The 26,311-nt window shown below is 35.7% G+C and overlaps 1 protein-coding gene across 4 annotated transcripts in view; it reads right to left on the minus strand.

Moving 5' to 3' along the window:
- The window catches only part of LOC150090159 (phosducin-like protein 1), a 63,448-nt gene extending 46,516 nt beyond the window's left edge, over nt 1-16,932 (minus strand). For 2 of the 4 annotated variants that reach the window (XM_090368982.1, XM_090368979.1), the window contains exons 1-2: nt 16,763-16,932; nt 7,562-7,732 (exon numbers count right to left, since the gene is read on the minus strand). In XM_090368982.1, the coding sequence (XP_090225108.1) occupies nt 7,562-7,583 (22 nt within the window). In that variant the 5' untranslated portion in view covers nt 7,584-7,732; nt 16,763-16,932. Of the gene's footprint in view, nt 1-7,561; nt 7,733-9,521; nt 9,595-16,762 lie in introns of those variants that run through there. The other 2 variants (XM_090368980.1, XM_090368981.1) reach the window with 2 other exon arrangements.
- Nucleotides 16,933-26,311: the final 9,379 nt, after the last annotated feature.

Genomic DNA, 26,311 nt, shown 5'->3' on the forward strand with positions numbered 1-26,311 from the left:
TATTTTTTTATTTTACAAATTGTTAGCATAGTAAGAGTCCAATAATCTGTATGATTTTCTGGAAAATTCAATAATCTAACGTCTCAGTAGCCAAGGCAGCAGCAGCATCATGTACATTTTTTTTCCCCTTCTTCCTTAAATGCTGATGTGCAAATATGAAATGGCAAATACAAAATATAGAACGTGGAGTCCACAATACAGTATGAATCAAACATGAGGAGATTTAACCAATGTTAGCCATGATCATGTTGAACAGTTTCTTTAATGGAGCACATCTTGTACATCACACAAATTTTATTTTATTGACTTTTTTTTTATAAAGCTGTCTGATTTTGGTTCATACTGCATACAGCCAAACCTCATAAATCTAGCACTTTGTGAAAATTGTATACTAAAAAAAACACTTCATCCAGTATTGGTATAAATTATAAATGAGCATGGAAACTTGGCTGTAGCCTCCTAACATCAAACTTCATTATAACATGCTCATATAGTTCACTGATAAATTATGTGGAAATATTTTCAACTTCATTCCATGTACTTTCTCAACTGCAAGCTCCACAATTACACTACAATACAAAAGAAGTAGTCACTAGAAGGTTTTCCAGGTGTTATATTCTAAGCTTTACTCTGCTTGCTTTAAAATTTATGCAATGTACAAATGATGTATGTCAGACACGATTAGGAACAACCAATAAGATATACACATTACTCAGTTTTAAATTTCAAAGAACTGCCCAATCATATCATGGTGTGATAGTGAGAAACATCCTATAGTAATGTTTATAATGTGACACTTAGCTGATTTATAGAGCTTCTTAATGTACCATTATGTAATCGACTTAATAATAATAATAGCAATAAGAGATTAATTGAGGGTACTCCTCAACTGATCTGCTTAGTTACGTGGTATTGAAGTAGAAATGAAGTTTAAAATAAGTTAAAATAAATAAAGACAGAATTGTTAAAAATCTGTAATTAAAATTTTCTCAAGGAAGAAGTGCACTACCTCATCCCTGGTTGTCATTTATAAAATATTAATATGAGAACAAGGTGAAGCCAATAGTCACAACAAGCAACTTTCGTGAAAAACGTCTTCGGTTGGCAATGATAGGAGAAAAGGAATTATGTATTTAAAGAATTCCTACGTTCCCATTATTACCACCATAATAGCTTCAGAACTAATCAATCCGCCACCGAACTTAAATAGCACGTGCACTCTCACAACCACAATCCTCTAATCGATTCAGCCATTGCAATTATTAAATTAGGATCTAGTTACAAAATCTTCCAACACAAGGTGCTTGTCATAGAATGGTGTCGCCATAACACTAAATTTAACGTTCTAAACACGAAACTTCCAACCAACCTTTCACTGGTCTGGAACCTTTTGCACGTAAAGTTCCCGCATGTCTTGAAATGCATTATGGAAACAGGAATTCTTCTTTAAATACATAATTCCTTTTCTCCTATCGTTGCCAACCAAAGAAGTTTTTCAAGAAAGTCGCTTGTTGTGACTATTGGCTTCACCTTGTTCTCATATTAATACTTTATAAATGACAACCATGGATGAGGTAGTACACTTCTTCCTTGAGCAAATTTTAATTACAGGTTTTTAACAATTGCATCTTTATTTATGTTAACTTATTTTAAACTTCATTTCCACTTCAATACCATATAACTAAGCAGATCAACTGAAGTGAGTACCATCAATTAAGCTCTTATTGCTATTATTAATGTTTATGTGTTACAGTAATATAATTTACCACTACAATATATTTTTTTGAATTATTTTTATTTTATTTATTTTACAAATTCCTAGAACAGTAAAAAAGTCCAATAATCTGGTATCTGATTTTCTGGAAATTTCAATAATTCAGCATCTGAATAGCCAAGGCAGCATTATCATATAAATTTTTTTTTTTTTTTTTCCCCTTCTTCCTTAAATTCTGATATGCAGGATGCAGATTCAGCTCAGAGTGATAACAATAACTTATAACAAATTTTGAAGTAAACTGTATGTATTGTAACTCACAATATATACAGCTGTTTTCAATTCAGGAATGTTTGCATTCTATAATTAATTGATAGTATTGGGAAGTTTGTTTGAAGGACTGTCTGGCAAGCAAATTTATCAGATCAGAATTTTGCAATGGGGAACAAGAACTCAAAACGAGTTTCTCATTTACACAGTTCTTAAGTGAAGTTATTATTATTATTAGCCATATGGTGCAAGGAAGACTGAGGCTTATGCTGCACCAGCCAAAAAAAAAAATTTTTTTGAATTACCAAGAGAGAGAGAAAGAGAGAATCACCAAGAAAAAGAAGAATGATGATATCCAGCTGACCCTGGGTGTGCCAAGCCCATACTCACCAGATGTGAGCCCATGATGATATGATTGTAAGAAACGCCAATACTGCAAATTTCTGACATTTATTCATATATTTGATCCAGAGAAATAAATAAATATTCAAAGCTGTTCATTAATGATATTCAGCATAAATTATTCAGCATAATGAATAATATTGTAACAATAAAAAGAATATCTTTGACAATTAAACACGTTGCAGACACAATGACCATACATCTAAATGGAAAACTACTGCTTCAAATTAATCTGGATTGTTACATCAAATCTTTCCTCCATAGTCATTGCTCAGCTATTGAGCAAAGCAGAAGATTGACAATAAATATTAATAAAAAAGTATATTCTATATGGCAATTTTCAGAATAAATTTTTCTTGAATATTTGTGTAATAATTTTTTTCTCGTAATTTGTGATTTTTGTGTACCTTTTCTAGAATAGTTTGTTTTTTTATGTAATATTTGTTTTTATATTCTAGAACGTTTTATAATAGGTTGTTACTTGTGATATGGGAAATATTTCATGTTATTTTTGATTTGTAATATTAAAATTTTATCGCAAAATAAATGTATTTCCCTAGTTGTAAAAAAAAAATAATAAAAAGCCAGCAAAACTACATGCATGTCCATTGTTAAAATATTCACAGCTCACCACTGAATAAATCTACAAAGGTTATACACAGGTTTCATCAAAGTACAATTTATAAGATGAAGATAAATTGCATTTATCTTTATTTGTTGTTTACAAACTGTAGATTGCATTTATCTTTTATCATTTTTTAGCTATGGTGAGTTGTTGCCATTACAATAAATGAAGCTGTTGGTACTTAAACATTAATAAAGTTGTTGTTGTTGTTTGGTTTTTAGGAGAATTAGCAACTAAGGCCACACATTAATAAAGAAAATGTGCAAATTGCATTTTAGAAAGCATGTTACTTTTAATAAAAAGATATGACTGCAATTAGCACATATAAATTTTTGCCCATTAATAAAGCAAATGTGCAAATTATATTTTAGAAAGCAGTAAAAGAATGTTATTTTAAACAAAAAGATATGACTGCAATTTGCACATTTGTTTATTAATTATTATTAAGTAAGTACCAACCTCATTTATTGTAATGGTGGCACTAGCTGAAAAATGAAAACAGATAAATGCAATGTACAGTTCGTAAACAACAAATAAAAAAACAATTTATCTTCATCTTATAAATTGTACTTACCTTGATGTAATCCTGTGTATAACTTTACTCCTTTAACATTTCACATTTGTCGATTTTCTTTTGCATAAAGAAAAGGATGGTTCCTGCTATTTCTCTCAGAGGCTGCAATTAAAAAACATTCACCACCAAAATTGGAAACAATAACATACATGTGACAATTAGGACCATCTGATGAATTTATGTAAGAGTTAAGGTTGTTATTAAAAGCTTGTTGCAGTAAAAGAACACCATAAAGGTGTAATTATCAAGTTTTTGCATATTAAGCATGATTTATTTTAAGACTTGGATCAAAAGGTTTGAGGAGTTTTTATTGTCATGAAAATGCATTTGTTTACCACAGTTAAAGTTAACATTGTGTAAGCTAATGGCAATATTAGTTCTATGTTGTATTGCTGTTCTTTAAGCAACAAGTATAAGTTAATAAGTTACTTAACTGCCACTAGACTACTGTTTGAATTCAGTAGGCTGATTTGAAAGCAGTTAATATTAAACAAGCCATGATAAAGTGGCTTACACCAATAAAGAAGGTATATGCTTCTTCAACCAGAAGCAGCATATGCCTTGAAATTATAAATAAAGAATCATACACACATTCTCTTTTGATCTGTTAACAGGTAGGCCATTTCTCTTATTTGCAATGGGCATGGAAGCATTTTAATTTGAAAAAAGAATCACTATTTCAAAAGTGAATCAGTGACATGTTGCTGTAGCAACATGGGACACAAAAAAGGGAAAACTGTTGCTCTGTTAAGAACTGCATTTCTGCAGTTCTCAAGAGAGAAACAAAACAATGAAACACCAGTTGACTTCTTAGGCAGCTTTTCATAAAATAAGGTTATTACTGATATAATTTGACTTAACGTTGTGCTTGCTTAACAATTTGAAAGCCGTAACTTTGTTACTGAAAAATTAAAATAGCTGTATGTCAACTTTCTCTGTATTTTATAAAGACATAACTTTTGTCTTTATTGTATTAATTAATTTAATGCACAGGAAGCTGAATAAATTATGTTACTTATGTGTTTTATAATACAAAAATAAACCATCATTTAGGACACACAATAACAGTATAACTCAAATTATCACTGAAATTGAATCTGGCAAGTTAAGGGGGAGACACAAACTAGCATTAATCTATTCATTTCTCGTATTGTTACCCCTTAAGTAGACAGCAGCTTATACATTTATCATGACTGAATTTAATGTTGTCTCTTCTATGTATGATATTAAAGAACAAAAAAGAATAACTGTGACAAGTGAATTTATGTTTATTAACTGACAGCTGAAAACTGAATTGATGTTTATTAATGGTTAAATACTTTAGCTGTTAATTTATGGAGAAAAGTAACAGGTAGATAAAATATAAAATAAACAGCATCCAAAAGTTTGAGTTACTTGAAGACTTCATAAATATTTTTAGATAAATGTCCAATAATCTTGTTCAGCATTGCCATGGTTCCATAGATTCCAGATTACTGGACTTCTACTATACATTTGTAATTTTCATACTATGTCTTTGTAGATAGTAAACAAATACTGAAGCCTTACAGCCACTACACACAGTAAATACATACCCAATAAAAAATGGATTTATTGGGGTGCACCAGGACATTTGCTCCAGGGCTCCAATGTTGCAAGGGGCCTGAACCAATGCAATTACTGTTTATCCAGAACCTTTCTGTGACATTTTTAAGACCGCTAAAATGTTTGCAGGACCCCATATTACCTAATACAGCAATACCAACTGCTAGGATTTATGGCCACTATTAGTAAACTAGCAGGGCACTCTACTGGATTGGGATTCTGGACTGCTATTATGGAGTTCAGCATTCCTTACTGATATTACATAATATCATCATATTTAGAATAAACAAAGTCGGGTGGTTCCCCTCCAAATAGAATAAAATCAGAAGATGCATATTTGTGCTCAGGAAGCAGTGAATGTGTTAAGGTGCTTCACCTTAACACATTCACTTAACACATTCACCAAGTTTAGGAGATTGTGGTGGTTTCAATATGCTACCACGTTCAATCTACCTTTCCAGATATCGAATGGAACTTATGGGATGGCAGATAACTCAGTAGCAGAACATTTCTCAATTTGCTGGATGACTGTTTTCTAAGCCAACATGCTAGAGAAGCAACAAGGGAAAGCAATATTTTTGATCTGGTTATTAACAGTAATTCATTGTGTATTAAGAATCTTCAAGTTAAGGAACTTTTAGGTGGTAGTGAACATAGTGTATTGGTGAAGGATTTTTTCAAAGAATTACTGCTAAAGATAAACGGAAAGGATTTTGTTTTTGCAAAGGTGATTTATAATAGAGCTCAGACATTTAAACTCTTTAGTGGGCCAAATAACGTTGCTAAAAAAAGGGTAAATGCCAAAAGAGATGTGTTCAAAGAGGTAATCGTAGACACCATTAAGCACTTTATAACCAACTAAGAGATACTGTTCGATGGCCTGACGTAGCCGAGTGGTCAAGAGCGCGAGTACAATATCACACGCTCTTTGAGTGAACTGGGGTTCAAGCCCGTGACTGTTAAATACGATTAACAATTTGTATTGATTGATCGATTTATTGTAAACTCCACTGACCTGGTGGTCACGCCGGAGTATAAACAAGATGCTTAGACCAAAATGAATGTTATATGAGCTTAGCGGCAGAGAAGAAAAATGCATGGAAAGATTATAAATTGTCAGGGGAGCAAAAAAAAAAAAAGAGTTCTACAGCTGCTGTAATCAAGTTACTCGATTACAGAATCTGTAGGATGGAGGGAGGAGGGGTGGAGGGCAAGCCAAGGCAGATTATGACAAGTAATTGTCTAAGAATGCAGAGAAATCTATGCTAAGGTTACTGTGAAACTGAGTTATAATTACCTTAAAACTGAGTTCATCAAGATGATCCTGCATTAATTCTCTAAACACCAACTCTGTTTTCCCTGGCATGGCAATCCAGCTTACAGATCTGTAATTATATACATCACTCTCTGACCCCCTATATGAATAAGAAAGATGCAGGAACATCCTCTGAATCAAAGGATGCTCTAATTATTATGGCTTGCACATAGAAATTCTCAAAGTACTCGTCTGGAGTATAGTATATCCCAATTCTCATTTTCCATTTGTGGCTACTTTGTCTTTGATGCATGTATATAACATGGATTCCAAATTTTTTTTTCATTTGACTATTTTTTTTAAGCAGAAAAAACATGATGAGAGTAACTATGAAGTCTGATGAGAAGTAAATTCAAGGTTTATTACTAATAAAATCTCAGCCATAAATTACCAAATCCATTAGAATCACATCCTCAAGGACTCCAAATACTGGTAAGTATAGTTATAGACATTAATGTACAAGTTAGAGCAATTGCATCATTTCAGTACATAGCCAACTACTTAAGTTGTTATAAATTGGCATCAATAAGTATATCTCATATTGTGAATACCTTCACAATAAGTTGCCATGATATTGCACTATCTCAAATAAGTAACACTTCACCATAGGAGAAGACTACTGTTACTTATTTTCAGGATACCATCACCCATAACAGCCCCGTTTTGGAGCTTAGTGGCTCATCAGTGGGTGAGCAGGTACCCTGGTGTTGCAATGATGAAGTTGCAACACCAAGGTACCTGCGAAGGTATTTACAATATATGAGATATACTTAATGATGCCAATTTATAACTACTTAAGTAGTTGGCTATGTACAGAAATGATGCAATTGCACTAACTTGTACATTAGTCAACTTTCCATAAACTGAGGCTTTAGCCCTAAACTGAGGCTTTAGCCCTAAACTATATCGTAATCTAGTTATAGACACTTAAATATAACTTTACAGAATAGGTACAAGCACCTTCAGTAATACTGGCCCTAATAATCTAAAATTCCCATACCATTTTTAATAAAAGTATTCTATACTAAATGGATAAAAACATACCATAAAAGGATGAATAGAAAAAATATAACTTACATTTACAGAAGAACCTTCCCATTCTCTGAGCTCAGATTCAGGAATAAATGTAGGTCCTTCTCCTTTATCTTTTCCACTATCAGTTTCATCTTCATCCTCACTACTACTGCAATAATAATGTAACTTTTCTCCAAGCAGTTTATCATCGAAATTAGCCATGATATCAATTTTCTATATAAAGTAAATAAGAAATAAAGAAAATGATGGGAATGATAAAAGATGTATATAAACTGAGTGACAAAATGTCAAAGTACACTTTTAAGTTCTCTATAAAAATATAGATACATTAAAGGGTTCCTTTACTTTTATTATTTAACAAACTTGGCTGAATTTAATATTTGTTTTATGACATATAGAACCATACATTAAACTTAAATAGTATCCTTATAATCAATACATGAAAGTAATCTTTTAGGTAAATTTTGCAACTTTCAAATAAAACACATGAATTTTGGTGAATTATTCCATTGTTACTGTTTTTAAGTTCTCTATTAGGAAGTTTTTCAGGGAACAGATATGTTTTGTTAAATGATACCAGATTTAATTCCCTGCAAGGATTAAATCTGGTGATCTGGGCAGCCACTTGATAGGGCCACAATCAGCGGCATAACTTGGGGGGGGGATAAAACCACCATTATTCTGTCACTTTGAATCCGAAATAGATCTTTGTTTAAAAATGGGAAAGAGAAATTTTATGACAAAAAAAAAAACTACTTTTTTAAATACAGTGCTTCCCAAAATTTTTTGCTCGCAGATCCCATTTGGCTTTGAAAATAACTATGGATCCTCACATCCTAGCTCACTTATATACAGGGTGTCTGGACAATAGGTATGCAAAATTAAAAATTTATATCTCAGAACCAATGTATTATATGTTTACAATCTATCTTTTTCAGACTGACACAAAAAATAGCTGAATAATAAACTGTCACTATTTGAGTATACGCTTAATCATACCTCATAAGCTACTAGTGCAGGAGTCAGCAACATGCGGCTCTTTAACTTTAAGCCCACATGAAGCACAATTTAAAATGCAGTTAGAGGACTTAAAAATCAAGGACATGTGGAGTGCAAGACTAAAATGCCTTAAAACTGAAATTGGGGATTTGGAAAGGAAAAAGGCTGCCCTTGCAATTCTACACAAATGGATGGCAATAGATAAATTGAAAAGGAAGACCAAATTGTGTTCGATGCATGGAGCAGCTTACCGGACAAGTATATAAATTTGAAAATATTTGCATTTGAACTTCTCTCAGTTTTTTGTTCAGTGTATTTCTGCGGGAAAATATTTTCAAACATAACTATATTAAAAATAAATCAAGAAACCATCTGAACAATGCAAGTCTCTCAGCATCTTTAAAGATGAAAATTACAGCATACTCACCTGATGTTGAGAGACTTGCTCAAGAAGTTCAGCAACAAAAGTCACATTAATTCGTACCTAATTGGATGTTTGTTACATTTTTTCAGTATTAATAATTAATATTTCAAAATATATATATTTTTAATAAAACACCTTCCCACTCTATTCCATTTCTTAAAAAACTCCCCCCAGCTTGAGCTGAGGTATGGCTCTTTGGATTCTCTCTTTTTTTTAATTTTATCAAATATGGCTCTTCACTCAAAAAAGGATGCCGACTCCTGTACTAGTGTAAAGAATGGTGTTTCTTCATCTCAGAGTCCCTTAAAGTTTAGAGTGATTGTAGACAACTGAATTCTCATGTCGGGTGTGACATCCAGTCTGTAACAATATTTAGAGTGGGATTGTTAGATTTTGCTTAAAAAAATGAGTAAAATTCAAAGTAGTCATAACAGAAATTAATCACAGATCCTCCTGGGAACTGTTCACAGATCATTTGCGACCCGTGGGGCATAGTTTGGGAACCACTGTGTTAAGGAAAAAATTTCACCCTCCATTTGACCATACTGAGATTCTAGTTATAACTATGACCACAAATACCTGATTTACTTCTTAGGAAATTTTTCATTTGGAATTTCACAACTTTGAGAGAATAACGTGCAGAACACTATCCTGCATAAAAAAAACAAGTCTTTTCTTTCAACTTTAGGATAACCAAATAGCTATCTATTTGTTTATTAAAGATATACTGGGATAATATCAAATATATATAGATAAACAGCTGTCTAAAGTAACATTTCTACTGAGAAAAATTGACAGTCCAATAATCCACTCAGAGTCAATTCCAGCCTACAACACTTGGAGAGTAATTTCTGGGACCAATATACATAGGCAGTCTTTATACACATCCTTTCCTTACAGTGGATCTTGGATATTAGGGTTCTTGGGGGTCCAGTAAATGCAAATTTATCGATTAACACATCCACTGATCTCAGAAACTGCTTTATCAAACAAGACGTCATTGGACAAATTTTCATTATTTTTGTACATCTAGGGAAACTGCAACAAATTCAACTGTCCTATTTGGATCATCCTCATTAAGTTCATAATGCAATTCTGAAATGTAAACTTTGTACTCTGAATCTTTTAAAATTCTTCTTACTGTAGTACAAAGTATTTTAGTTTGCTTCAAGTCTTCTTGTGGATTTTTATGGATTAAAGATGAGATCCATAGCTTATTCATGAGAGGCTTGATCCATAGCTTATTCAACTTGTGTAGCACTAACATGTGTTCAAGCAACATGACCTTCCACTTAATGGGAGATCTGCAACACTTCCTGTCTCCTCAAAAACTCAGAGCATTTATGACAGTAATGGTCACTTGTGGCAGACAGCTATTACCAGTGATGTGGCTTCCAATATGAAAAAAAAATATAATGTAAAAAATTATACAACTTAGTTGAAAAGTCAGAAATTAAAGTAAACATACACAGTTTAAATTCTACTTTACTGTCATAAACTGACTCAGGTTTCAATGTGACTGGAAGTGGTTTATAGTTACTGCCTGTTAATGTTAGTTCAGCAGGTACGTACACTGGTAAGCTACTAATGACATCTGTTAACCTATATTAAATTTATTTTATAAACATAAAATTAAATGGTTTAATTTTATTAAGCACTTAGTATAAAATTCCCTTACACAGCAAAAATATTAGGTGGTGCAAGGCACAGATCAGTGTGGGGAAAAGGGAGTTATTTATTGATTCCCTTTAAGAGCCTGACCAAGTTTTTGTATGTTTTTTAAGCTTTTTTTTTTTTTTTATAGAAATGAGGCAATGTGATAAGAATTTTCAAATGTAGACTACAACTTTTTTTTTTTTTACCTCTTCAACATTAGACTCCCCTCAGGTGGCACTACACTGGTGTACAAAATTTAAGGACCAGTCAGGTTTTCACCTGTAGTTTCTCAGAGGAATGGCCTGGATATGGGAAAAACATACCAAAGGAACCTCGTGAGGTAGAGAAATTAAGGAAACAGCAATGGAAGCAAAACAGTACAGAGGGACTTTATTCAAAAATGGCAACATAGCATTGGCTGACATGATACAGATGCATCACTGCCAAAGATGGAACAAAGGGAAGAGGTAGTCCTCAGTAGGAGATATGGCCACCCCCAATGTCGATGCAGGCTTTGCACCGCCTGTCCATACTTAGAACAATGTTGTTGATAAGTTCTTGTGGTATAGATGCAGATTGGGAAAGATTACCTCAGTACAGTAGCATGCACCAGTTACAGTACCGCCTTCCAGTATCTGGAGTTGTGTACGTCCATCCAAGATAACGCCTCCCCAGATGAGAACACCACTGCCATATTGATCCCTTTCAGTGATGTTTACTGGATGATACCATGTGTCAACCTCTCGCCAGATTAGCTGACGTCCAGAATCGCTGCTGAGGCTGAATCTACTCTCATCAGTAAAGAGTACCTTAAGTAAAGATTTTGTAGTTGTAACCTTAAGAAATAGTGTTGGTCCTTAAGTTTTGCACACCAGTGTATAACTATAACATGTGACACATTACAAACGAGGTTGGCAACTATGGGCTTATGCTAATCTCCTTGGATGACTGTCATAATTGTAAAGAGAAGCAAAGATGTAGTCACTGTGCAGGAGAAGGACATGTATAAAGACTGCCTACATATAATGGTCCTTGATTGTCACGCATTCTTTCAGACATGACAACTAGGGCTTGCTACCTAAGAGTCTAAATTACCGACGGAACTGATAATCAGGTAATACCTGTAAGTCAAGGGATAACTCTTATTTGTTCATCCATATCAGCTAGTGTAGAATCTCACTGATCTATTATGCCAGCTAGTGAATGAAGGGATTCCATGTAATTAGCGGCACTGTCAAGAAGCCAGGTATATTATTTCTGTGTGTACATCACATCCAAAAAATCATTAACTTGTACAACATAGTCTCAACCCCTCTACTTTTATTTATCTACTAAACGCACTGAATATGAAATGAATGTTGCACCTGAATGAATAGTTGACTTCTTCCTGCAACAAAGAGAAAAATAAGCTTTCAAAATATATTTTTCCAAGTGTTATTTTTGTGTGCCCTGACATTTGGCTAATGCTGCAGTTTGAATGTCTTACAAAAACATTGGTATTGGGGGATCGTATGTGTTGTAAAGTAGTGTAGGGAATTTGGCTGTCATTGTGCAACACAAACTGTTACACTCTACGTAGTATATCCCTTTGCATATATGTGTGCGTGTGTGTACAACACACACACACACACACACACACAGAGTTATTTGCATGAAACAGGTATACTGGGTAACTATTCCTAACTCAAAAGGAGGAAAAAAATCATATGGACAACCCAGATGCCCAGTATGCACATGCCAGAAATGCATATATAGTTGCAGCATAGTATGCAAAGTAGAGCATGTGTAGTGTGCATAAGAAACTATGTAATATACCCATGCAAGATGAATATAACTGACCTGTCAAAATAAATGCAACTTGTAGTATCCAGTTTCTAACTGCAAAAAAAAGTACCAATGGGTGAGAAGTATCACTGGGTGAAAATTTATATCATATTGATTGTTATTGCTATTTATTTTTCTGTAAGAGTGTATTGATTATTGAAATATTTTAATGAAGAACTTAATTTACTTAAAATAGTTTTCTGAAACACAAGGCATGTTTGCATTACATAGTTCAATTTGTTCTAGCACATTATAATTTTCAACTTAATTTGTTAAAGATAATTTTGAAATCAAAACGGATATATAATATAAATAAATAAATAACAAGGTTTGAAAAAAAAAAATTCAAAAACACCAGGACAATACTACAACAGACAAGACAGGTGGGCATATTACTGGTCATGCAGAATAAAAAAATTATTTAAGAATCAATTTTTTTTTTTTCCTTCCAATTTTTAAACAAGAACATGTTTATTTCCTCCATAACCCTCTTCAAGAATCAAAAGTGCAAATTATCATTGCAAATTAGCATTAGCAGAGGCATATGATGCAAGAAAGCAAGCTTATGCAGCATCAGCCAAAAAAAAAAAAAAAAAAACCACTTCCATTTCACCCCTCCATTTGTTTGAAATACCTGTCCAGCTGAGCCTTAAATTTGTTTAGGCTATAAACTTCCACAACAAGGGATAGAAGTCTGTTCCACCAACCAACTAGCCGCTGGCTAAAGGCAAATTTCCGCACATCTATCCTACATCTGTCTTTCCTCAATTTGAATTTTTGCCCTCTCAGGTAATTATTCTGAGCAAGAGGAAGAATCCCATCAGTATTGAGCATGATCAAACCATTCAAGCTTTATACACCTCTATGAGATCACCTCGCTGGTGCCTAGTCTCCAGACACTGTAATTTGCAAAACTTAAGCCTTTCTTTGTAAGAGCAACCCTTTGTTCCATTCACTAATCTTGTTGCCCTTCTCTGTACTCGTTCCAGCAGCTCTACATCCTTCTTGAAATGAGGCCTCCAGACCTGTATACAGTACTCAAGGTGTGGCCTGACCATTGCCTTATACAAGGGAATAATCACCTCCTTATCCCTGCTAGAAACATTCCTGTATATCATTGACAAGACACGATGAGCTATTCTTGCAGCCCGTCTGCATGCTCAGAGAACTTCATATCTGTCTGCAAAATTACCCCCAGGTCCTTTCCATTCTCTACCACTGTCAGTGTAGTACCACAGAGTTGAGTTGATACATTGCTCTGGGGTTGCTGTTTCCCATATGTAGTTTAACATTGACAAATTTACATTTGTCAATGTTAAACTTCATTTGCCGCCTCTCAGCCCATCTGCTCAACCTTTCCAGATCCTGTTGCAGCAGCATAGCATCAATAGTGTCCTTAACAATTCTGCCAACCTTTGTTAACAAATGATATGTTATATCATTTATATTACACACAACACCTCTTCATGAATAATATGTTTAGACAAAAAAAAAAAAAAAAACTAAACTAATATGTTAGGGTCACCCAGCAAACTTCTTACATATACCCATATTTGTGTCTATAAATTGCATGTGTTCTCTGGTCAATTTTCCTGTTTTGCTGGATGAAAAAAACCTTGCTATCTATGCCTGAGACTAACTAACTCAACCAAGGAGTGAAAAAAGCCCATTAAGGTTCCTCACGTCATTGACGGGATTTAAACCCAAGGGCCTTTTCCACCCAGTGTGGGGAGGACTGATGATACCACTGTGCTACCCACGCAGACAATATATTTAGGAAAGGTGTTTGTTTTGATTGCAGTCTCCAGGGTTCCCCCTATGTTTAGACAATGAGACAAATATATTTAGATAATAATAAGCACATGCAAATAGTAATGATAAATATTTGTTTCTACACTGTACAATCATAGTTTACTTTATTGTTAACTGTTTTATTGCAGCCATGTCTGCAAATGGGTAGGATACTTTCCCTCCAATTCCAGAGCTCTAGTGACTGGCTATAATGATGTTATTGGAAGTTAGATCTATCTTCCTAGAACTATGTAAATAAGGCAACACATTTTTTGCAGAAATATAAACACTCCATCTTGCAATGTGCATGCCAGTGTGAGTGTGCCATCGAACTCCATCAGCACTAACAAAGTATGGAAGCACACTTTCCGCAGCACAACAGTGAGAAAGAATTTAAGATGCCGTACTAGAAAATTACTCACTTCTGCTCCCATATCATAATAAAAGTGGCATTTCTTCTGAAATCAATTTGTAAAAACTTATGGGCGTTAGCAACTCCTATGCTTAAGGTTAAAGTCTTTCCAGATGTGGGGAAACTTCAAATACTACTTCTTAGTTTCAGAAAGAAACACTGCTCTGCACTGTTTTCTGTCATTATTGCCCCTCCACTGACAGTAACAGAACTTGAGCTTAAGCTCAGTTCAAAAATAGCATTGTTATCTAAAAGTTCTGCTAAAATTACTAATATCATTTTTATAGCAACATCATCTAAACTGACAATAAATATCGGTATATTTCCCTTCTGAGGAAGCATTACTTATTTGAGTTGCATGAGTAGGGTTAGTCATAGTGAAGGAATTCACGGTACGAGTATATGTGATACCTTTTGTAACTCTGATTTATTTTTGGATATGTATAAAAATAATCCTATTGCACTATACATTAGTTAAAAGCATAAAGCACTGCCATTACAACTGTTTCAAAGCTCTGGCTTCTCATTAGACAGTAAATGGCCTCAAGTAGGTGGTAGATGACTTTCATCAACCGGCGAAATACCACCACTTTGCTTATTGTAGGCTTGAAGTGGTGAAACCCATGTTTAGTCTCCAGAGCAAAGTTTCTGGCATCTCCCTCCCCCCATACTTCTCCTTCAACCCATGCACGATACTAAGTACTATAGGTTTTGATACCTTTCGTGTTTGGGGTTTTCATAAAAAAAAAAAAAAAAAAAAAAATTAGCAACATTCAGCACAATATGGCTAATTAAAATCACCAACCATCTGATGAGAAGCCAAGCTTTGGAACAGCTATAACAGTAATGCCTTCAGTTTTTAATTAATAGCAGGTTTGTTTCTTGGTGATGCTTTTAAATTAAAAACAATATTATTACTTTAAGTCAGCTCATAGATAACTATAATTTCTAAAGTGGCATAATCCCAAACTCCATCACTGGAGGGATAATAATGATTGCATAGCCAGGAAAAGGGGGGGGGGGGCTTTGCTTCTAGTGGCCAGTTAAGAGGGTGCCAAAATCATAATTTAAAAGAAATTTTTTTTAGCTAATTTTTAGGCAGAAAAATTAGCTAAAACACCACATTAGTACCAATAATAATTATTGGTACTAACGTGGTGTACCAATTAACACCACGTTAGTACCAATATTATTAACACCACGTTAGTTAATATTAACACGTCAGTACCAATAATAATTATTGGTACTAACAGGCTCAAATACTAATGAGGAGGAAAGAAAGAAGTGAATCACAGATTCATCCATGTTTGAAATAAATATCAGAATCGTCATTCTTCTCTTTCTTGATGATTCCTTTCTAGTTCTGACCCTTGCTCCCTCCCTCTCTCTCTCTCTCAGGGTAACCTGGGGATTTTTTTTTTTTTTTTTTTTGGCTGGTGAAGCATAAGCCTCAGGCTTCCTTGCACCATGTGGCTACTAATAATAATGTGTCTAATTAACTTTTGGTGCCAATGTTACATCTTAAATAAATATATATATAGTATCTACATACTGTGTATCACCTCGTGGGTAGCATAGTTGGTAGGATTGCCGTCCTCCCTACACCTGGTGGAAAACACCTTAGTTCAAATCCCGTTGACGATGGGTAGTTTCTATAGATCTTTTTGACAACATGGCTGAGTTAGTTGGTCTCAGGCAAGGGTAGCATGGTTTTTTATACTGGAAACTTGTTTTTTATCCAGAAAACTGACCTCAGAGCACATGCCATTTACAGATTGCATGTGCTCTGTAAATTGTGTGTAAATATATACACTGAGCAACATGGCCTTAGTCGCCGATGCTCCTAAAACCCAAACAACAACTGTGTATCATTCATTAATGATGCTTTTACATTTAATCGAATTCTGTTAATGTCCCCCCACCACACAGGAAAACATAATGCAGTTGCATTCTTTTCTCTATATCAAGTGAAGAAAACTCACTGAACTTGCTCTCCACGGGATAAAATGCTAGACCATGACACCAAAAACTCAGTGATAGGTACAGCACAATCCAACTCCAGTCACCATTGTGCCGTTAATAAACACTCGAAACAAAACAAAAAATGCCTAATTTTTAAAATACATATTCAACTAACCATAAATTCAGCGAAACAACCTACGATATGCAATAGTGATGAACAGCGTCATTACAGTTGTATAAATAGATTGTTTTTTTTCATCCTAACATTTATATCTGACATTCCAACCGCAGTACACACGCTTCAGTTAAATGCCACACCAACTCATGCAACTCAATAAGATACTACTGTACGCCAATTCAATTAAATTCTGCACTTAACTACAGCACCACCACATAATAAAGATTGCGCCATTTGAGGAGAAATTATATAAACCACGTGAGGTTACAAATTAAGCTAATATGTCGGCTATACACATAAATAGTAATTTCTATCAGAGATTATCCATGCATCGTTGATCTTACTAAAATAAAAACTCCGGAATATCACCATAATTTTCAGTACTGTTAGAGGAGACCACATACAGCTTTTTGAAATAAAAACGAGTCTACAGGCTAAACAACTATTTGTACCCACAGCCTCACCGAGTTCCCTTTTCGAAAGAAGCGAAGGCATTATGTAGGAAATTAGAAATTAGTAATGAAGATTGATACGATGTTTAGTATGGAATATGGTGCTTTATAGAGCAGAGACATGTACATCAGAATGTACATGAGAAATTCTAACCAGACACGACAGGAGGGGTTCATAAGACATGATCAGAGGAGTTCACACGATAGACAGAATACAAGAAACAGCACCGTATTCAGTAGTCACGGGCTTGAACCCCAGTCACTCAAGGCACGTGTACTTATGCACCCGCGCGCATGACCACTAGGCTACGGCGGCCTTCCATGATGAGAGCTTTTCAATAAATGGAGAGATTGCAAGGCTCATGCAGTAGAATTTTTCACAACATGGTCTGTGCTTGTCAACATGAAAAAGAGCATCTACAGGGACAGTACAACTTAAGGAAAGGTTCAAGAATATTTGCTGATGCTATCGAGGCAGTGTTAGGTAGTCAGAAAACTGCCTAAACTGTCCCCAGCCGCTGGAAATTACAGCAGCTGGAAACTAGGCATCTGCAAGGTGATCTGATTGAGGTGTATAAGGCCTTGAATGGGTTGAGAACGCTGAATTCTGATAGGATTCTTCCACTTGTTCAGATTACGAACCTAAGGGGCATAAATTCAAATTGAGGAAAGACAGATGTAGAACAGGTGTGCGGAAATTTGCCTTTAGCCAGCGGGTGGTTAATTGCTTGAACATACTTTCGTCTGTCGTTGTTAGCATTAGCATTAGCATTAGTAGAGGCATTTGATGCAAGAAAGCAAGCTTATGCAGCATCAGCCAAAAAAAAAAAAAAAACCACTTCCACTTCACCCCTCTGTTCGTTCAAACTACCTGTCCAGCTGAGCCTTAAACTTATTTAGGCTATCAACTTCCACGACAAGGGATGGAAGTCTGTTCCACCAACCAACCACTCGCTGGCTAAAGGCAAATTTCCGCACGTCTATCCTACATCTGTCTTTCCTCAATTTGAATTTATGCCCTCTCAGGTGATTATTCTGAGCTAGAGGAAGAATCCCATCAGCATTGAGCATGCTCAAACCATTCAAGGCTTTATACACCTCTATCAGATCACCTCGCTGGTGCCTAGTCTCCAGACACTGTAATTTGCAAAACTTAAGCCTTTCTTCGTAAGAGCACCCCTTTGTTCCATTCACTAATCTTGTTGCCCTTCTCTGTACTCGTTCCAGCAGCTCTACACCCTTCTTGAAATGGGGCCTCCAGACCTGTATACAGTACTCTAGGTGTGGCCTGACCATTGCCTTATACAAGGGAAATAGTGTGGAAGTTGATAGGTTAAATAAATTTAAGGAGGAACTGGACAAACATTTAGCGGGAATGGTTTTGTAAATTGTTTTTTTTTTTTTTTTTGGCTGATGCCGCATAAGCTCATACACTTGCTTTCTTGCATCACATGCCACTACTACTACAAAGCTAACAGTAGTAGTAGTAGTACTACTACTACTACTGTTAGCTTAGGCGGATATACAGACTAATAGATTAACAATAGTCACAGGCAGAGAAGAAAGCAAATTTTACACTGCATCTATTGGAATGAGGAGCGGCCTGGAAAGCAAGTTGCTGGGGATTTCAAGAACTACTGGGAGTCATCAAGGAACAAGTAATTACCTAGGCTCTGTTAGTGTAATTAAGAGTAAGAACAGATGCATGTATGCTTCCTTGTACACCAATGCTAGAGTATAATTAATAAATTTGATGAATTTCAAGTGTGGGTCAAGACATCAAAGACGAATATTATTGGGACATCAGCGACGTGGGTTCACACAGATATAAGGAATGCAGAACTGGAATTTAGAGAGGTACAATGTGTGCAGAAAGGATAAGAAGTGAGGAGGGGTTGTGCTGTTAGTTAAGAAACACATAAAACCTAAGGCAATCCATGCAGTTAACATTGGCGGACAGTGCAATATTGAGTCAGTTTGATGTGACATGAGCAGTGGGAAAGCAAAAATGAGGGTAGGAGTATGTTACAGGCCTAATGACTCTGAGGACAAAGCATGGGTTTGTCATTGTGGAAGTTGACAGTTTCAATAAATTAAAGGAGGAACTGGACAAACAATTAGAGGGAATTGTTCGGTTATTTTTTTAATTAATTATGTTTTTTATTTTTTTTTATTTTTATTTTTTGGTTGATGCTACTTAAGCTCATACGCCTGCTTTCTTACATCACATGCCTCTATTTCTATTACTGTTACTATTACTACTATGAGCACAACAAACAACTGCATAAAGAAATAGAGTGGGCCAGTAAATCAGAATGTTTTGTAATAGGGGATTTTAACTTTCCAGATATTGACTGGAACTTGTGGGTTTGTCATTGCTCTTCGTGACTAATGTCATTAGTGTAGTCCCCCAGGGGCCTGTGTTGGACTCATTGTTGTTTTCTGTATTTATCAACGATGTTGATGAAGTATATTAGGATTAAAGTCCAAGTTTACAGACGATAAGAAGGTTGGCTGGGTTGTTAATGACAGTAATGACAGTACACTACTGCAAGAGGAACTAGAAAAGTTGAGCAGATTAGCTGAGAGGTGGCAACTGAAGCTTAACATTGACAAATGTAAAGTACTGCATATGGGTAGAAATAACCAAAGAGTAACATACTACACTCAGGTAGTGGAGAATGAAAACGACCTAGAGATAATTGTGCAGTCGGTTATGAAATTTTCTAAGCAGTGCAGACAATCTACAAGAGTAGCTAATTTTGCTAGCAGATGTAAGGAGGTGATTATCCCCTTGTATAATGCAATGGTCAGGCCACACCTTGAGTACTGCATGCAGGTCTGGAGGTCTCATTTTAGGAAGGACATAGAGCTACCGGAACGAATACAGAGAAGGGCAACGAGATTTGTAAGCGGGACAAAGGGTTACTCTTATGAAGAAAGGATTTAGTCCTCAAATTGTAGTGCCCAGAGACTACGCACCTGGGAGTTGATCTGATTGAGGTGTATATGACCTTGAATGGTATGAGCAAACCCAATGCTGATGGGATTCTTCCTCTTGCTGAGATTACACACCTGAAGACCATAAATTCAAATTGAGAAAAGACCGTTGTAGAATGTATGTACAAAAATATGTCTGAAGTGCCTAGAGTGGTCCTCTAGGTACCACAGATCACAACTTGATGACGGTCTTCTCCAATAGAGCTTTTCTCTTGTGGCCATTCTCAATTTCTTTCGATTCAAATGTGGTACTTCTGCATTTCTCCACTGTCAGAGATAGTAATTTGGAATCTACTCTTTTCAATCTTCTCTGGCGAAAATCTACATTCTGTCAAATTCATCTGTTGCCTCTATTGTTCTCCAATTCCACTAATCACTTGGAATCCTTTGCCTTCTTCTCTTTGAAATTATTTTCTCCAGTCGAACTTTCCTAACAGTGAGGTAATTTACCTTGGTGATTTTATGGTCACAACTCCAGCTGGTCGAGATGCTGATCCTAACGCGTTCCAGCCAGCACGTTCGGTCTTCTTCTCAAAAACAACCCTTCTAAGCACACAGTGGAAGTGAGTCGTCCTCTGGGCACCTGAGATCACAACTTGGTGATGGTCTCTTCTCATATGGAGCCTTTCTCAACCGCGTGTTGTTTTGGCTTACAAGAATGCAAAATGGGGTAATCTACAAGATTTTTTGTCTGTTCTTCCTTGGTCAGTTTGCTGTTTCAAATCTTCTAAAGTCAATGTTTGCTCAGATCGTATCAGTAAAATTATTCTTCTAGGGATAATTTTCTTTCCACACCCCGCCTTAAAATCACGTCCTTTATTTAAACCTTAGTTTTCCAATAAATGTCCTAAGGCTGTTTCATATTGCAATTGGCTTGTATCCAAATCTCCAGGTTCATTTTCTGCCTACACCAAAGCTCGCGCCAATTTCAAAACAGCTATTAATCAGTCGAAACTAGATTATCGAATAGGTTAAGAGTAGAAAACTTGCACCTTGCCCAAATGATAGTCGAGCATTTTAGTGTCATGTCAAATCTATTGGCTACGACTTCTGCCCATCCCTTTTCCTACCTCTGTCAAAAACATATGGTTGTATTGCCACTTCAGCCAAGAATAAATCTGACCTACTAGCATCCTATTTTTTTTTCTAACTCGTGTATTGATGCTCATGGTAAACCACCTTCTACAATTCCCAGTACATTCTTTTCAATGGCCCCTGTGGCATTCCATAAAAATAGTAAGTAATGGGGTTCGAACACATTTTCACAAAGTCTTTTTCCCAGTCAGAAAATATGAACATTTGTATCAAGTGGACTTGAGCCCTGACCTTACCTGCTCTCTCTCTCTCTCTCTCTCTCTCTCTCTCTCTCTCTCTCTCTCTCTCTCTCTCTCTTCCATCTCTTACCCATCGGAGGCGCTGGTATCTGTCCCAAATGCAGTAGACTAGAGCTGTCACTTTAAACAGAGGTGCACGTGGATGTATAGTCAAATATGTAAAAGTAGATCTATGAAAATACCCGAATGATTTTAAATAATACCCCTTTAAATACACTTTAATTAGACTTCACGGAACATGTAGAACTATAAATTTGTGTATGTGTCTTCATATGTACTCCCTTTTTCAGAGGAGCTGTAGTGGACATGTCTAAACGTGTACTCCAGGTGTAGTTATATGTGCAAACCGTCAGAGGTCTATTTCAAGACATGCCCAAACTCATAGTGTGTAAGCTTTTTTTTTTATTGACTCAATGTGTTTGTAATTAGAGTGTAGAGAACAACAAGTACATCTTTGCTCTTAATTAGAGTTGAGTGAAATTTTTTATTTGAGTGTAGCAAACAACATGTAGATTCACTTTTTATCATGTGTTGTCTTAGAAGAAATCACAAATACCAAATGAAACTTCCGGCTTTTTTTAATGAGCTGTTTTTAAAAAGGTACATTTACGAACAAAAAGAAACATTTCCAGTTGTATTGAAACACTCCATCCTCCAGTCTTCATGTGGTTGCTCCGAAATAATAATCACTATCACGAGGTTGACAAATACAAGCAGTGCGATATTTTCGCCTGTCTCCATTCCTTCCTTACCTGTGGAGAGAGAAAGAAATAAAACAATGTTAGCAGACTATTATAATCCGAAAGTAATAGCTAGTTTCAGTTCTATTGATACTCTTCAAAAACAAACTAAATTGCCTAGACATATCGTGAGCGATTTCCTAGCTACTTAGTCAACCTACTTACGTGAGAAATCGGCCGTAAAGAATTAATTTTCGGGGGAACCAGATTATAGTTCCAGGACTTATTCATACATTTCAATGCGACTTGGGTGGCTTGTCGGCTCTCACCGACGCAAACGATGGATAGCGTTATCTTCTGCTTTGTGTGGACGGCTTCTCACGATTTGCTTGGGTCAGAAAACTTAAAAAAAAAGCAAAAAAATCTAACGAGGTGGTACAAGGATTCAAATCTATTTTCAAAGAAGAAATTCCTCTTTGTGTTAATACCAAGAAAGGAAAAGTATTCACAAATCCCCTTCTTCGACTATATTCAAATCCCATAATATCAAGGGTGATATTTTTCAACCTATTTATAAAACTGTAACCTCACTTTTTCTCAAAAGTATCTACCCATCTGTAAGCTCCCATTATCAAATCAAAGAAAAAGTCAGTAAGTTGGGTACTTGTAGCATCTTTTTCCCAGAAATTGTAAAAATCGTAAATTCGAAAAGAACAATGTTAGGAGGCTATTATTATCCACAATACACACAAGTGATAGGAACCAAATTATACTTTCCAAAGTATGCATGGGATTAGTAGGATTTATAAAAATATTCAAAAGAATAAACTCCTCTTTGTTCTTATACTAACTAAACAAAATCTAAAAGAAATTTATACATTCGTATGTTCTGTTATAAGAACAAATGAACATGTACACCTGCTTACATATATATCCATAACCATCTACCGAATGGTAATACCTGTACATAGGCATATTGAGCCCTCGTCACAATAGCCACCTCTTTAAAAAGCAGTATCTTCTTCTTGCCATACACCTGCCGAATATGGCCTACAACTGTGGCTGACTTTGTGACCTTCATCTGAAACCAAAGCAATCTCTAACGATATGTGGAGTCCTTTTTATACAAGACATTTCTTGAAGATGTCTTGTATTTTCGAAACTCGCTTAAAAACACTCCAATCATAACGTTTTATGAAAACATTCTCTCCCATCTCTAAGCTAGCTATTCAAAAACACACAATTACCTAGCTGCCCAAGTATCCTTTTGTATTCCATTTACTTCTAGTTAAAGCTTTTTTATTCCGATTCTACCTATTTATATGTATTATATACATCTGTAGCCTCGATAATATTATAAATAAGGTGGTATTTTTCAATCTTAACGTTTTTCAAAACTTTCTTCCATTATCATATCAAACTCAATAAGTTGGGTACTTGTAGTACCTTTTTTCCTTAAATAGTAAAAATCGTGAATAGGAAAAGAGTAATGTTAAGAGACTATTATTATTATTATCCCAAAAACATACAAGCGATAGGAATCAAATTATACATTTCAAAATATGTATGGGGGTTAGGAATTATAAAAATATTCAAAAGAATAAACTCCTATTTGTTTTTTTACTAACTAATGTTGGTGAGGTATAATCCCCTAGCTTCATAATAACGACATTAAAGGAAATTGGCTAATTCTCATAGGGCGATTATATCTCCAACTGGGGATAGTGGTTTTCAACTCATAGGAGAGTCTAGGACAAATCCGCATCACCCATCGTGAAAAGGGTTTATTTTCACTTGCAGGGTCAGACCTTCAGAATACGTTGTGTGATACCCTAGGTTGTCCAAGGTAGGTCCTCCCTGTCTAACCTAGAGCTCGCAGTAACCCATATATTATGTAGTGTCTCGTGTCTTGTCCACTTCTATCCGATTAATTCAATCTTTGTAGTACTTTTTGTCAGCTCTAGTTTAACGATTTCTTTATATATATATATATACATATATATGTTTACATATATTTAGACACTGATTTTATCGATACCCTAAAATAAGTGAAAGGACGAAGGATATATAACGATAGCTCAAAATTTTAATAAACAACAAGAAAATAACAATAACAGCACAACTTTTATAGGCATATTGAGTATGGGAAAGAGTCAAGATAATAGCGTTATTGGCCATACATTATATAATTATCTCCTTGGAGTGGGCCCTTAGACAGTTGTCTAAGGGCCCACTCCAAGGAGATAGGAATAGGAATGCATTACACCTTTTTTTACTTTTACTTGGTTGATTCAATGATCAATATCATGGATTATGTTTATCCTTTAAGCCTAGCATTTTAGAATCCGATTCGGGAGCTTTCCGAATAAGAGGATAAATGGTAATGTTAGGTGGGTGTCAGTGTGTGTGCCTGTGGCGGTGTCACGAGTCCAGGGTGCCTAAATAATCAAATGACTTGAGAGAGAAACACTTATCAATAAACTTCACGGATTTTAGGGAGTTGTCCTTGCTCTAGTTTGTAGACTTCAGCTTCACCAGTTTCTATGTGCTGCGAATTTTGAGGCCTCGTGTCCATTGGGAAATCGGTGACTGCACAACGGGTGTTGGTGGTTGAGGAAACCTCAGACGATCACTTTTGGTCTATATTGACCTGGATTCTTCTCTTTTCCTGCTTTCCTTCCCTTTTTGCATGACCTCGCCAACATAAAGCTTCGGATTGGACACTAAATTTCTGGGGCAACTGTGTCGTCCAATAAGGATTATGGCCTGGAGACATCAACAGCCCTCTGGTGGGACCCTTCCAGGTCTTGGTGCATGCACCTGCACACATGCTGGGCAGCGACTTCCACACCTGTTGGCTTACGGATCAGTTGTTGCTGCATTCTTGTGTAAATGCTATGCCCACAAATTCCATTTCCTCTCCCTCTTATCACTGGCAGCATTCACCATCTGGTACTGCTGATAACACTATTATCAGTCGCCGGTCAGTCACGCCCACATCCTTGTTCCTACAGGAACAAGGATGTGGGCGTGACTGACCGGCGACTTAACTTTCTTTTAATATTTTTCTTTTCGAATTCAAGGAGTGTAATCAATTATTATAGACTTGCCTTTACCTCTGTGGCAAAGTTTTTCCTGTCTAATTAGACTTATGAATAAACCAGTCAATGCATGATGCCTTTAAACTTTCTTGGAAACCAAATGCCCAATTAATAAAATATTAATAACATCTCTCCTGAGAGCTCTGCCCGTATTTCCCCTCTCTCGGTTTGACAAAGTTTCCCTCTTTGTCAAACCGATCTCCATTCTTAATGTGATTCTCTGATATCTAAACAACTTTCAGTTATGTTACAGACTTGGCAACGACCAGGAATTACTGGGTGTTTCCTTGACTCTAACACTAAGGAAAATATAGAATTGTGGCGGTAATAACGATAAACCTGATTTAATATCTCTGAAAAAGATGTCCGAGGGGTAAGAATTAACTTCCATAGAAGGAAACAGAAAACTTGCACTGGGAAAATATTAGGTCATACAGGATCTGTTTAGTCTTTAACAGTTTGGGAATATGTTCATAATTTAGGAATAATGGTAATTTACTAAAACAAAAATTAACAATAGGTCACAAGGATGGTAAATAAATCGTGGTGGGATCATAATCACTTCTGGAAGTGTCCATACTGTAGGAAGGTGGAAATAAGTCTAATTTGGAAAGTCCAACAACATTTTTCTGAGATATTCTCGTAAGAAAACAGCCTTTCTATAGATAATTATTATTTTTCCTCCCCAATTTGAAGCACACAAAGTCTTAACCGATCCACTTCTGGAATGATGACGTCAGTAGTTACGACGGTGATGGGAACAGTTTTGCCTGAGGAATTTTATTGGGGGTAATCAACCATCTGTTGAGTCGGAGAGTTGCTAGGGCCCATCCTGCTCTGCGATTGGTTGTTGAGTCTAGGGAAAATAAAATATATTTATTTTAGTTCTTATTTTGCTCACTAAATGGCATTGCATATTTTTTCTTTTTTATTATTTTTACTGAGGCTCTAACCCATGCCATCCGTGGTGGTTGTCTGG

Source organism: Mastigoproctus giganteus, chromosome 2 (genome assembly GCF_048544385.1).
Source record: "Mastigoproctus giganteus isolate SK-2022 chromosome 2, ASM4854438v1, whole genome shotgun sequence".
NCBI classification, from domain to species: domain Eukaryota; kingdom Metazoa; phylum Arthropoda; class Arachnida; order Uropygi; family Thelyphonidae; genus Mastigoproctus; species Mastigoproctus giganteus.